This window comes from Pelecanus crispus, chromosome 14, assembly GCF_030463565.1.
Source record: "Pelecanus crispus isolate bPelCri1 chromosome 14, bPelCri1.pri, whole genome shotgun sequence".
Lineage (NCBI taxonomy): Eukaryota > Metazoa > Chordata > Aves > Pelecaniformes > Pelecanidae > Pelecanus > Pelecanus crispus.
The window spans coordinates 8887911-8900730 of NC_134656.1; the positions used below are offsets into that span (position 1 = coordinate 8887911).

The window sequence follows — 12820 nt, forward strand, 5'->3', positions numbered from 1 at the left end:
GCACAACCAGAACTTGTTATCCACAAGTTGGCAGGTGATTGGAGGTTTTGAATTCAAACCTGGGCCAGAACCTAGCTCTGTGGCCAGTCCTGTCTGCTGAAGGAGTGACTGCAGTCCTCTTGATCTGAGCTGTGGCAGGAACACAACTGAAATGGAGAAACAGGTTTGATTTTGAGGCTCGGGTGCATCCTCGTTATTGTTTTTTCTAGATGTCGATGCTAAGGGTGTGCAGCTTAGGAGGCTGTAGCTGAAGCAGGGAAAGACCAGGCTGTTCTGGTATTCCCCTGAGGGACAGAAGAAAACTTGCAGTTTTGCTTTCTGGGGGGCAAATCCTACAAGCGTGTAAGCTGAGAAACCTGCACCTCCCACTCATAGTAACGTACTGGATCCTGAGAAAGAGAGGCCTCTGATGAGGTACCCCCGTGTCACAGTCATTTCTGGAAGGGCTCCACCCACTTTGCTGGTTCATGTGCATCCTGTGATGCTTTTTGTTGGTAAATGGTGCCTTTTCAGCACTTTGGGGATTTCACAAATACATAATGAACAGTTTTCCTCTCCCTTTGCTGAATGACTCACCCCTTTAGCAGAACCTGCCTTGCCATAAGTCATGTGAAGAAAGTCATTGAAGAGTTTCTCATGTGTGAGTTTTATTTATTGAGATGCAGGCTTTACTTAAATAACAACTACTTAGAATAAAAGAGGAGCCAATTTTGGATGGGAAATCAAGAGAAATTGTGACTAGTGAATAATTGATGGCAGCTTTTTAAAAAACAGTAGAAATGAATAAACAAGGCAAGGCTAAGGAGAGGATGATGGGTACGTACGATCTCTTGGCAATGTTTATGAGAAGATACCAACTATCAGAGCATTTTAGCAGCTGAGCGAAGTCTCCGGGCACCGCGATGGGGAAGGGAGAATAGTGGGAGTAGCCACCACCTTTCTCCATAGGAAATGGTTACCATCCTTTATAGGACCAGATGGCTGAAACAATAGTGGCCTCCACCCCAAACGTGTCCCTGCTGAAACAAAGGCTCATTTGCTAAAGGAAATGTTCAGCAAACTGCAGCTTCTGTGGATAGGAAGGGAATTGCAGCAAAGGATCACCTGGCTTCTCCCTCAATTTCTCTTCCGAGTGGAAACAGCCCATTCCTGCGGGCAGTGGGGAGCTACTCGGGTGGGAAACTCCAGGTGTAACTCCTACATCCACCGTACAGAAAAACAGCATGAGCCCGGAGCAGAGGGTGGATGGTCCCCGGGTCATGCAGGGAGCCTGCAGATCACACCCCACTTATGCAAATTCTCCTACACGAGAAGCAAATATCAGTTAGCCAGGCATTTCTAAGACCCTTCCACAATTGCACATTGTATTTGTGCCCATCACCAAAGAGCGTTCAAGCAGAAATCCGGTCACGGTTTACAGAATAAGATCACGTTTTTCTGAACTGTATGTGCACACCTAATTTGCCTGTGCAATGACTGCTATTTGCAATGGCTTGTTTAAGATGTCTAGGCATTTATTCTGAGATGTATTCGTTTTGATGCGTCTTAGGGGCATAAAAAAAGCTAAGCGTGGAGATACCAGTATAAGTGGCTTATTTTTATGTTTTTTATAATTAAGGTATGAAAATGTTGGCTGCATAGCAGACAGCAATGCTCCTACAAGAAAAAATGTATTTGTTCCCCAAGAAAAAAAAAAGTTTTATTTTTGGAATACTGGACATACTGGCAATTGGGAGAGATATGTTAAAGATTGTGCTTTTCTGAATTAATGGCAGCAGAGTGTAACGTGATCTGGAGTAATAAGCCTCTGCCATTTAGAACGTGTGTTGCATGTTTAGCAACATTTTTGCATTTCAGTAGCACTTCCTGATCTCAGCCCAGTTCTGGGAAGATGGCTAAAAACATTAGTTCGTTCAGTCAGTGTTAGTAATGCAGGCTAAATCACACTAGAGATGATAATCTCTGTTTCTCCCAGCCAATCTGCACATGTTGCAGAGCTCATGGTCGCAGGTAGGCTCAGGTGCCCTGCCGAGAAGGGGCACGCTGGGTCTCTGTGACATTTTCTCCTTGTATCCCACCTTCCGCCTTTGTGTGCTGCTGGGATTCTCTTTTTTTTTTTTTTTTCCTTTGTTTGCTTTTCATTTTTTTGACATGGCCTCCTGGGAACCCTTCTCTTCAGGGACTCTCCCGTAAGATCTCTCCTGTCTGGTAGCTGTGAATAATATCCCACCGGGAAACCCGTAGTAAGTAGCAGCTTTAAGATAACTGGCCATTTCCCTACCAGTGGGGCTCCCCCGAGAGCACTGTTGCTACCATCAGAGTATCTGAGTGCTCTCCTCAGCAGAAGCCGATCCTGGCTAAAAATTCCCACCGGTGTCAGCAGATCATTAGCTGCAATGAAGCAAGAACTGTGAAGTATCTGCTTTTCATGGGGCGATTCAGTTCCACCTCGTCTGTGTCACATTCAGCACTTGACAGGTTTTAGGAGGGGATTTCACAGGTTCAAAGCATCATCCGGAGCAAGTTCTTCCCCAGGCAGCTGTGTGGGAGGACCAAGGAGGTGATATGTTGTTCAATGATCAGTTATGCCTTAAAATGGACCTCATATCCAGACAAGCCTGCACATTCAGCAGCTTGCAGCTTTTTTCTCCTGTTGCCTGTTGATTCGTTCTGAAGCCACTGAGGAGGCAAAGGCATTTGAAAGCCCTCTGATAATTGCAGCAACAGGCCATCACTTAGTTAGGGATCAAAAGCCACTGTCTTGTAGGTGTGGTGCTGGAAAGGTGAGAAAAATCCCTTCTCCTGGGTGTTGCTCCATGCTGAGTCTGTGAAATGGCAGCAAGCCCCACAGGCGCTCCATGAGATATAGCCGGGATCCGCAGCCGATGGGTCCACGCAGCGGCATGCTGCTTGGCCCGGCTCCCTGCCTGCGCACCTCTGCACGCCTCGGCGCTGCTAGTCGTGCTGCAGTTGTGCATGCCCGAATGCCCATCCCTGCTTGTGCAGGGCTGCGCTTTAGGCACAGGCGTGAAGCAGCTCGTGTAGGGGAGCTCTGGCTGGGCCAGGCAGGGCTGTCACAGCAGGTGGTGAAATCGCAGGCGTGAAGGATTACTGAGTTCACTTGTCCCTTCAAATACAGCCCTGATAACAGCAAGCCACTCGGGGAATCACCCATGGAGGGCTTTGGTATTTGCAGACCTGATAATTATTTTCAAACCTTTAAGGCAATTTGTGTAACGTTAGTTCTAGTCGTTTGCTTTGATTTACCTTTCACTATGAGCTGAAACTCATTTCTTGGTGAGTGATTGACCTCTGGAGTTGTGTTTCTGCTCCTCAGCTGAAGCATCCATGGAGCAGAGAAGGAGCGGCATGGAAGGGAGTTCTGAGTAGCCACATAAGCACCTGCGAGGCAGCTTGTTTTACTCCATGGTGTCAGCAACCAAAAACTGCTTTATGCAAGTGTCTGCAAGATGTGAGTGTAAGGCTTAGGAGTATCATCCACGCTGTGTCACAGTTTTTATTCTAATGGATTCTGGTTAAACCTTCCCAAAGTGTCTCATGGTTCTTGTTTCATATAATCCATGTTTGCTGATACTAAGCTGTGCTCATGAATCCCTTAAAATGCAAATGATTGCAATTGGCACGAGAGGAGGAGTCTAAAATCTTGTTCTTATAATAGATATTCCGAGGTGGTAAAAAACAAAACAAACAAAACTTATTACTAAAGAACTGTGTGTCCATCTGAGGAATTTAAATTAGTTTCTATTACTGACCGTATTTTGTTCCACTAAATTGGGTCAAATATCTTATTTCCCTTTAACCAATTTCCCTGGAAGTTTCCTTTATTTTTCTCTCCTTCTAGTAGGTTTTCCCATAATATTAGACAATCTGAGCCTATGATATGTGACACATTAATAACTACAGAGGAAAGAGCTAGTCATGTAAAAGAATGTTGTCTTGGCAAACCAGCGAGTGCTTTTCCTCGGCCGGGAGCTGTGCTGGTTGGAATACAATGGCAGGCAAGAAGGAGCCCTAGTTTGTTGAGACAAAAAAGCAGAAACAAATGGTCTCTTTGCACTTGGGAGATACCCATTTGCAAGTTTAACCATAACTATGATTATTATGAGAGTAGCAGTTGAATTAAAGGAATTTTTCCCCCCTTTCATTTCAACTTCAAGACAGTCACATAGTTTGCCATAAAAACAGCTGACACAAAACCTGGTGCTTTTTCTAAAGTAAATGTTTTCTCTCTCCTAAAGCACAGAATTTAAAAGTTAATTCCGACAACATTTGTCACTTTTAATGTGCAACCAAAAGATTTCAGTCTGGAAAGTCTGAGTCAGACAGAAGGAAGATGCCTGCCCTTTTTGCAGGCTGCAAGCCTCGCTATGAGGATGAACTCCTGTTTACTTTTTGTCTTTGCAATACTGCTGTTGGTAAAGGCAAGCGCCCCAGTGTATTACACAGAGCATGGATTTCTGAGCATAATTTAAGCTCAGCAGATCTCCTCCACAAGGGATTAAAGGGAAATGCTGTGCATACCCGCAGAGATGATCGACAGAGAAGTGAACCGAGGCCATGGTTTTCCTGTCATTAATCACATGCTGGTTTGGTGAGCTGGCTGCAGTTCATAGAAAGTATCATACTTATCTGACACTGCTGCCATCCGTGCTTGTCACTCCTCCTTTGCAAGGACATCATAAAACAAATTATGTGCAGAGAAGGAGGTGGAGAAAAGCCCTCTATTTTTGGTGCTTTTTTCTTGGATGGCTCTGCACAAACTGCTGATTAAGTCTTGCTGGCAACAAATTGGAAACTGTTGTCATTCATACTGGGTTCTTCTTTTCATAGCATTTAGATCACATTTTTAAGGTTTCCCATCTAATCACAAGGGTTGGAAATTTGCTGTATCTACTTGATTCTCACTTAAGCCTTCCACCGCCCCATATTCCTACCAGGAGGTAATTCATCCCATCCCTCCGATTAGAAGATTGCTGCTGTCTAGGGTGCCTTACTGGTGTCTGCCTGCCTGCTAGAGATGTCTGCTGCCCTTGGTCCTCCCCTGGCTGCCATACTGCAGCTCCCCAGCCTTTGCCTCTCCTCGCGCCAGAGAGCTCAGGGTGCGTCAGTGTGTGATGGATGGGATCAAAGTCTCTCAGGACATTAATGCATTGGATAAGCATTGGGCACAGAAGCTCTGCTCCTACCCATCCTCCCTCGGGCAGGCAGCTCATGGTAAATAAACACAGTGTGACAGGAGGAATGAGATACTGACTTTGGCTCATTGAGGTTTGCACTGAGGTGGAAGAATTAATCCCACAACAAATTACACCTCTGCTATTGCATCTAGGGTTTGGGATTTAGCTTCAGACACCCAGCTCTATCTGCTCTTCTCAAATCCAACAGAAATCAGTGGCTGGAGCCAAGAGCCTTTGGGGGTTTGGAAAGACCTATCAGGAGTGGTGAGTCATGGCTTGAAGGCTTCCAGCAAACTGGGCTGAGCTGGGGACTGCCCTGGGCAGGATAAGGATGGGGTCGGGGGGGGTCTAAAGAGGGACCTGGACATTTCGCCCGGGGAGACTGCTGCACTGGAGGTCCAGGTCATGACCCCACCTCTTTTAAGTAGCCACATTTTTTGGTTTACTTGGCTTGTGATGGCAGTTAGAGGTAATTAGAGATGATGCTAGCTGCAGGTGAGCCTCAATCCTGCTCCTTGTGATCATCCAGGATAAGATCTCTCCTGAACTGGTCACAGAGACAACAGGTAAACCTAAGCTTTGGATCCACTGTTGCAGGTGGCAGAAAGATGGCGTGGAGCACATTTCACTCTAGCAGCTATCTTTGGCCTCTGTTTATGCAGACGTTTGCATGGAGGCCTCCAGCCACTCTGCAGAAGAAGGCACTGAGCTAGTGTGCTGACACATGGAGGCTGTAGAGTGTCTTGGCTCTGGCAGTGATGCTCAGACCCGTGCTGCTCTGCGCAGAGTTCACAAGCCTGTTCCTCGCAAGAGGCAGATCACGTTAGTGTTTTTGCTTTGCCTACATTACCTGATCCAGCCCTCCCTCTGATTGCACATGCAGGGAGAGAGATTGCCAAGACGGTTCCTCTCTGGAGGCTGTTAGGAGACATTTAGCTTCAGTTAAGACTCCTCATAAAACAAGTCAGCTTTTGGGCAAGACAAGGCAGCACTTGGAAGCCCTCCAAGCCGGTGGAAGGAAACACGATGCTCAGACAGGGCTAGAACTGCTCATCCCAGGAGAGACGTGCAGGAGAAGCACTGACGGGGAGAGCTGGGCGGTGCGGAGGGAAAGGGGCTCTCAGGTGGAGCTGGGGTCACCTAAGGAGCACGTTAGGGAATACAGCTGAGGTTGTCACTTGGAACCTGCTAGCAGCAATGGGCAATACTCTCCTGGGGGAGATTTGGTGCCACAGCAGACTTATCCAGGTAATCAGTTGTCTCAAAATATGCCTTTTTTTGCCCTAGAAACCAAATAGCCTCTCTGCTGAAAAAGGAACAGTTATGGATGCCGTGGGCAGGTGGAGAAGCAAGAAATACCTTTGCCCTGCCTTGGCACGCTTCCTTACCGTCAGCCTCCAGGCTTGTGCATCCGCTGTGAAGCGTTCAGCCTGCCGGCCCAGAGGTTTAGGCTGTCTTAACCTTTCCTCCACCTGCTGGCACAGGGAAGGGGCTAAAGGCTCAGCCCCCGACAAGCGCCCTGTGCCCCTGCAGCGGGTGCAGGTGAGCCTGGGTGGGCTGTGGGCAGCAGCCTGCCGGGCGGCGCGGGCAGGGGAGGCAGCAGCAGGGCTGCGTCCCGCCCAGGCTGAGGCTCACTGGAGGTGGTGCAGCGCTCCAAGACAGCAGCTCCCTTTCTCTCTTGTGTCGCTGCGTGCGTTGTATTTCTTGGCACCACGCATCCATGACATCTTGATTTGCAGACAGTCAAATAAAATAGAAAAATAATGTCCCCTGTTAATAGGTTGACACACTGCTGCAGGCCAAGTGTGAGCATTTCTATAGCATTTGCTTTGCTGCCTTATGTCAGTAACTGTTGCTATTGAAAGTAAACACCCCAACTGGTTAAATCAACAGTGTTTTGTTTATTCAAAGCTCATAAACTCCAGTAGCTGTAGGTCACTTTATGAAGTGCCAACCCCTGGGGGAAGAGAAGGAATAGTGTGAAATTATTGCATGCAGTCCACCCATCATGAGCCTTGGAGGAAGGGGATTTATTGGCAATTAATATTTCTTGCAGAGGAAAAAAAAAGTAATCCTATTGAGGCAGCTCCACACTGAACCTTGAGCCTCCTCACTGGTGGAAATGGAGAATGGGGTGAAAGCTTGTTATAGGCCTGGGTAAAAAAAAAAGAAAAATCTTGGAAAATGAAAACTGGATTTTTTTTTAGAAAAGGGTTTGCAGACCACCTAGTGGGAGGAGAAGAGTGCAGACAAAGCAGGGCAGAGGAAACCCAGCACTCAGTAGGTACCTGTATTGCTCCACCTTTCCCTTTAGCATGCTATCTGCTTGAGAAACTCAACTGAAGCACTTCTAAATGATATTATTCTGCAGCACGTATAAAGCACATGTGGGTTTTGTACACCTACAGGGGTGACTGAGCCTGGGTCAGGGCAAAAGCAGTTTTGGACATACCTGTAGCCTACTCATGCTGTAGCCATGCCTGAACGTAGCTCTGCATCAGCCTGGCTGCTGCTGGCCATGGGGCCGTGGCAGCACGGAGCTGCACTGGGGTACCTGCAGAACACCTCTGCCCATTGCAGGCTTTCAGGCAGCGCTGCTGAGGCCACCCCAGCTCGGCTGAGGATGGCAGAAGGGTTTTTGGCATTTCCTAAGAGCTGGGATGCACATTCCCTGTGAACTGCCTGTCCTCCCCGGCTCCCTGGTAGGTCGCAGCGTACACAAACACTGCGCTCTATGGAAGTTGGACAGAGGCTTGGTCTTCAGCAGCGATTTCCAACTTGCTGAGATCCAAGTGTAATTAAGATGAGTCAGACGGTTATTTCCAGGCTAAAATTTGTCCTTCCTCATCCTGAAAAAGCCTTGAGAACCACTGATCTGTGGGATGTCAGGTACAAAGCTCTCTACTAACACACTGAAGTCTGAAGGAGACATAGGTTAATCTGGAATATTGATGTTTCGGGATGCTTTGGAAGTGAAATTTGGGGATTGAATAGGAATAAACAGTGTCCAGGGCAAAGCTTAAATACATTTTGTCTTGACTATTGTAGAGATGTTTTTGATGATTGCTATTTACTCTTAAGCCTTTGAGGTTACAAGTCTGTCTTTGTGATAAATCCAATTATGAACTCATAAAAAATTTGAGTTTTTAGGGAAAGGAATTAATCATACAGCCATGTGAAAGAAATTAGCAGCTTCTGTGAAAATAATCTGAATATATATTCTTAATTGGCAGTATCTTAGCCCAGCTGTTGTTATATATTTGCAGGGAACAATGAGTCATAATGTTGTTTTAAATAGACTTTAAAAAATGCCTCTCAAATGTCACAAGAAAGTTATAAATATTGCATTGTCTATATTTTTAACAAGAGCAAAAACTCTGTGTCATGACTGGCAGAAAGGGTTTGGCTGAGCTTCTCCTTGCTAGAAAAGTTGTTCCCCTCTTCTACAGATACCTGTCTGAAAGGTTTAATGCTTGTGTTTTCCCACCAAATAGCATTTTCTTCATGCTGTGAGAGAATCTGTACAGCTCTCACCATGGCCAAGAGCTGTTGGGGTTTTGGCTTTCTGAAGGTTGCACAGCAGTAGAAGGGTGCTGGGACCAGGTCACAGAAAGCACAGCCTTGCCTGTGTGCAAGTGGAGGACCGGCACTGAACGTACGGGATAACATTTCCTTATTTTTGGCTCAGCAGCCAACGGTGTTCAGTGAAGGGAAGACACAAGTGCTCAGGGTCTCTTGGGAGCAGGCTCTTTGTCAGAGAAAGTTAAAATCCAGCCAAGGCAGCTGTTAAATAGATGAGTGGCATCCTCTAGAGGCTTTTCCAGTTGGGGTGGATGAATCTGGAGGAGTTTGAGTGCAGGTCATGAACTCACAGTTCACCAGACCCAAACTGCTGCCCACCTGGTCTGGTCACAGGGAAGCTCATGATATTTTCCAGCTGTCTGCGTTGTAGGGAACAATTCTCGCATCTTTACTTTCTGCGGCTCCTGACGCTTGTTAACAAACAGTTGGAATGGGCTTGCAGGGATGGTGACCAGGAATCTCCGAAGCTTTTCTGACCATGCAAGTGGCTGTTTTAATGGGATGAGAGGAAAGTAGGTGGAGAGATGGTGCTATCCTGGTTTTCTGGCTGGGGAAAGAGAGAATAACTTGCCAAAGTCATACTCCAAGTTTGTGGCCAAGAACAGTAAAGACCTTAGAAATCCTTGATTATGTGCATGCCCATCTGGATTCCACCCTACCTTTTTTTCTTTGCCTTTTGCAAACTTAGTCTGCAACACAGGGCCTTGCTCCTCAGACATTCAGGCCTCTGCAAAACATGCTTGCAAAAAGCCCGGGCTGCAGCAGAGTCCCAGTGTGACCCCTGCTGCTCGCCGATGTGAACGTGGCTTCATGATTGCCCCTCTTGTTGTGCGCACAAGGCTTGGTGCCTGCACGTGGAGATGGTGCTTTTGTTGGCTAATGGACTGTTCCAGGCCTGATGTAGTGCCTGTTCTGTAGGAGGTGGTGGGCTTTTGTAGAAGGGTTTTTTTGTTTTTCTTTTTTTCTGAAGGACTTCAGTGTTTTTCAGTGGAATCCTCTCTGCAGGTGGAATTTTTGGGCTCCAGGGCTGTAGTGTGCCTGCACTTGAAAATTTGGCCATTTATTTGGAAACAGAGATGGGCAAGTTCCAGCTCATTCATCCAAGCTGTCCTTTTTCAAGGACAAGGAGTAAGGCCAGCACAGCTGAAACACTGCAGCCAGCTCCTGAATCTTTCCAAATAAAATGCCTTGAGTAAGTTTATTTTTCCCTCTCAAACCTAAATTTAGCACCCTGGAGAAGCTGCTTTGGCAGGCAACGGATGGTAACGATGACAAGATCGATCTGTGGATAGTTCTGGGAAGATTTGGAAAGTCCTGGTAAAACAGAGTTGGTTTCATTCATGTCTGCAATTTGTCCACAGCCCAAAGGTCTGCTCATGAACTTCCAATGGTTGAAAGACAAGATATTGATAGCTGCCTTGTTTATGGAGGACAACAGATGATCCTGACCGGACAAAATTTCACAGCAGAGTCCAAGGTGGTGTTCACAGAGAAAACGTCAGGTAAGGCAGTTTTTTCCTAACTGTCCCTAATGGGATAAGGCAAAGCTGTAGTGCTGTTGTGTCTCATGGTCTCATCCTAAGATTTGTGGTTATGAGTAGCTCTACTCAAGTGAGTAATTCCATTCAAGTTCATGTAAGTAAAACCAAATCGCTTGACTTAACCGTGTGAGTAAAATTAGACTTGGGAGGAAATATTTGCATTATCGGCCTTTCAGGCACTGTTGAAGAGTAAATCAAAGCCATGTCATGGGGAAAGTTCACAAGAATACAGACACTGGGAATCAGCAACAACAGGATAAGTTATCAAAGAAATGGGATGACTGTTACATGTTCCTCTATGCTCTTTTACTCTCATGTTTAGGGAACACTACTGTAGAAATCATCATTGAAACGAGTGGTTTTTATTGATGTGAACTACAGGCAAAGGTTGCATTTTCAAGTCTGTGGGGGAAAATGTGCATAGTGCGTATTTTTATATCAAAGTAAATTATTTTTATATGCATACTGAGATACAAGAATACATCACTTCATCTTCCATATTTTTTCAGATATTTTTATATAGGCTCAGAGTGTAGCAAACTAATCAAATTCAATTCAATTCAAAGTCCCCTGTTACAGCCCAATGCTACTTTTCCAGTAGAACTGCTTCTTCTAAAACATATTCTGCCGAAGTTTTCAGATAATCTTGCTAGCTCTTGAGCAACCGTGAAGGGGGAATGAGTGGCAGATTGTAGATTCTCTACTTTCATCTTGTCTACTTATTTGCTCAACTTGCACAGAACCAGTACAAGATGTTCCCAAACCCTGACTGGTGTTGGATGAATATAAATAATAGGAATAAAGAATGGTTACTGGGAGTTATTTGGTTGCCTAGCATCACCTTTACTGCCTTTGCTGAGCTCTCTTTATTGTGTTTTCATAATGGCATGCTATAATAAACATCACTCGATTTCTAACTCAAAGAATACCTGACCCCAGAAAATATGCTTGGCATGATCTAATGGTTAAGGTGGGCAGCAGAAATCCAGGTTTTCTTGTTTACATGAGGAAACGCAAGCAAATGCATTCTGCTGTAGTTAGTTACCTGTTTTTTCAGAGCTGAATTGTTTCTTTTCTCATACCATACGCATGCAGGCATTTCATCTCACCTCACTAAGCGGTATGTGTATTTTACTGGATTTTCTAAGGCTTTTGCAAATGGACATTTGTTTCTTTGTAAATGGTCTGGACTTCTTTAATTTACCCTTCATTAGGCTTGATTTTTATATTCTAAATAATGTGCTCTGCAAGGATAATAACAATGTCCAGGGATCAAAAAAGCACTTCGCAAATACGAAGGGCCAGACTCTGCCATCCTTTACTCCTGTTGATTTCAGCAAGACAAAGGACTCTGCAGTATGAAAAGGCAGCAGCCTGGTTTATGTAAACTTTGCGTTCCCTTCGTGCTGTTAAGAAAACGTGTTGCTCCTAAGTTTTCTGTTGGTAAACTAAGGTAGAGGCAGCTTAAGCGATATATCCAGTGACTCGCAAGGGATTTAAGAAATTGCATCACCCAAGTCAACAGAATGTGCATGATTTATGTGGTAATGCCTTTGGCAAAAAGGAAGAATCGAGCCAAAAATGAATGTATGTGGGCATCAGCTGGTGACAGGGGGGATAGAAAAAAAGCATGCTGTGGGTCCCAGTTTCTTCCCACACCACCAGCAAGCCATGCTGTTTTACACCAAGAACGAAAGGCTATGGGCCTCTGAACTGTGAAGGTTCAGATGAGCCTGTGCAGTCAGAGCAATTTTCTTGGCACCCTGTATTTCCTTTTAAGCCCGTGTATTAATTCCTTCCCACTGTGCTGCCACTGTTCCGTCGATGTCAGCGAATCGTGAAGGTGCATGGGAACATGCTTGGCAGCCCGCGACGGTACCTGTCCCAAGAATGTTTTGCAGTAACTACAGGAGATGATACACTAAAAGGAGGTAGCTCTTAATGCCATTTCGAGGAAACATCCAAACCGCCCTGCCCCTATTTCCATATAAGAGCAGAGAAGGCTCTGGCTGGAACAGATGTTAGAAAGTAAAAAGAACAACAACGTTTTCCACACTAAATCTAAAGCTTTTCTTCAATGCTGGGGAAACTGCATTTTTTTTTCTTCTTTTTTTACCTCCTGGTAGCGAAGAGGCATGACTTATCCCAGCGGCAGTGCCCAGTCTGGAGCAGGGATTTGCATGATGGTGTTCCATATCCTGCCTCCCCCGCCGCCCCTCGGCCTCTGCAGGCAGTCTCAGTCTGCTGGACTTTGAATAAATGGTTGGCAGAGGGGGAATTTAGAGGGTGGGAGGCCCAGAGACAAATCTTTGGTTTGAGTCAGAAGTCTGTGTAGCTTGCAGTGGGTTAGCGGGGGGACTCTGCTCTGTGCTGGAGGCGAGCTTGTTCTCTGTGTATCCATGCACTGTTCTATAATGCAGCGATACCTCTTACAGTTACGCCCTGAAGTGCTTTTAGGTGAAGATTGCTTTCTTTAATAGGTATATCTTAAGGTGAGGA

The 12820-nt window shown here is 45.8% G+C and overlaps 1 protein-coding gene across 1 annotated transcript in view; it reads left to right on the forward strand.

The window, feature by feature from the left end:
• The window catches only part of NFATC2 (nuclear factor of activated T cells 2), a 90527-nt gene that overhangs the window by 32150 nt on the left and 45557 nt on the right, over positions 1-12820 (forward strand). The window contains exon 6 of the mRNA XM_075721359.1: positions 10142-10282. Coding sequence (XP_075577474.1) covers positions 10142-10282 — 141 coding nt within the window. The remainder of the gene's footprint in view (positions 1-10141; positions 10283-12820) is intronic.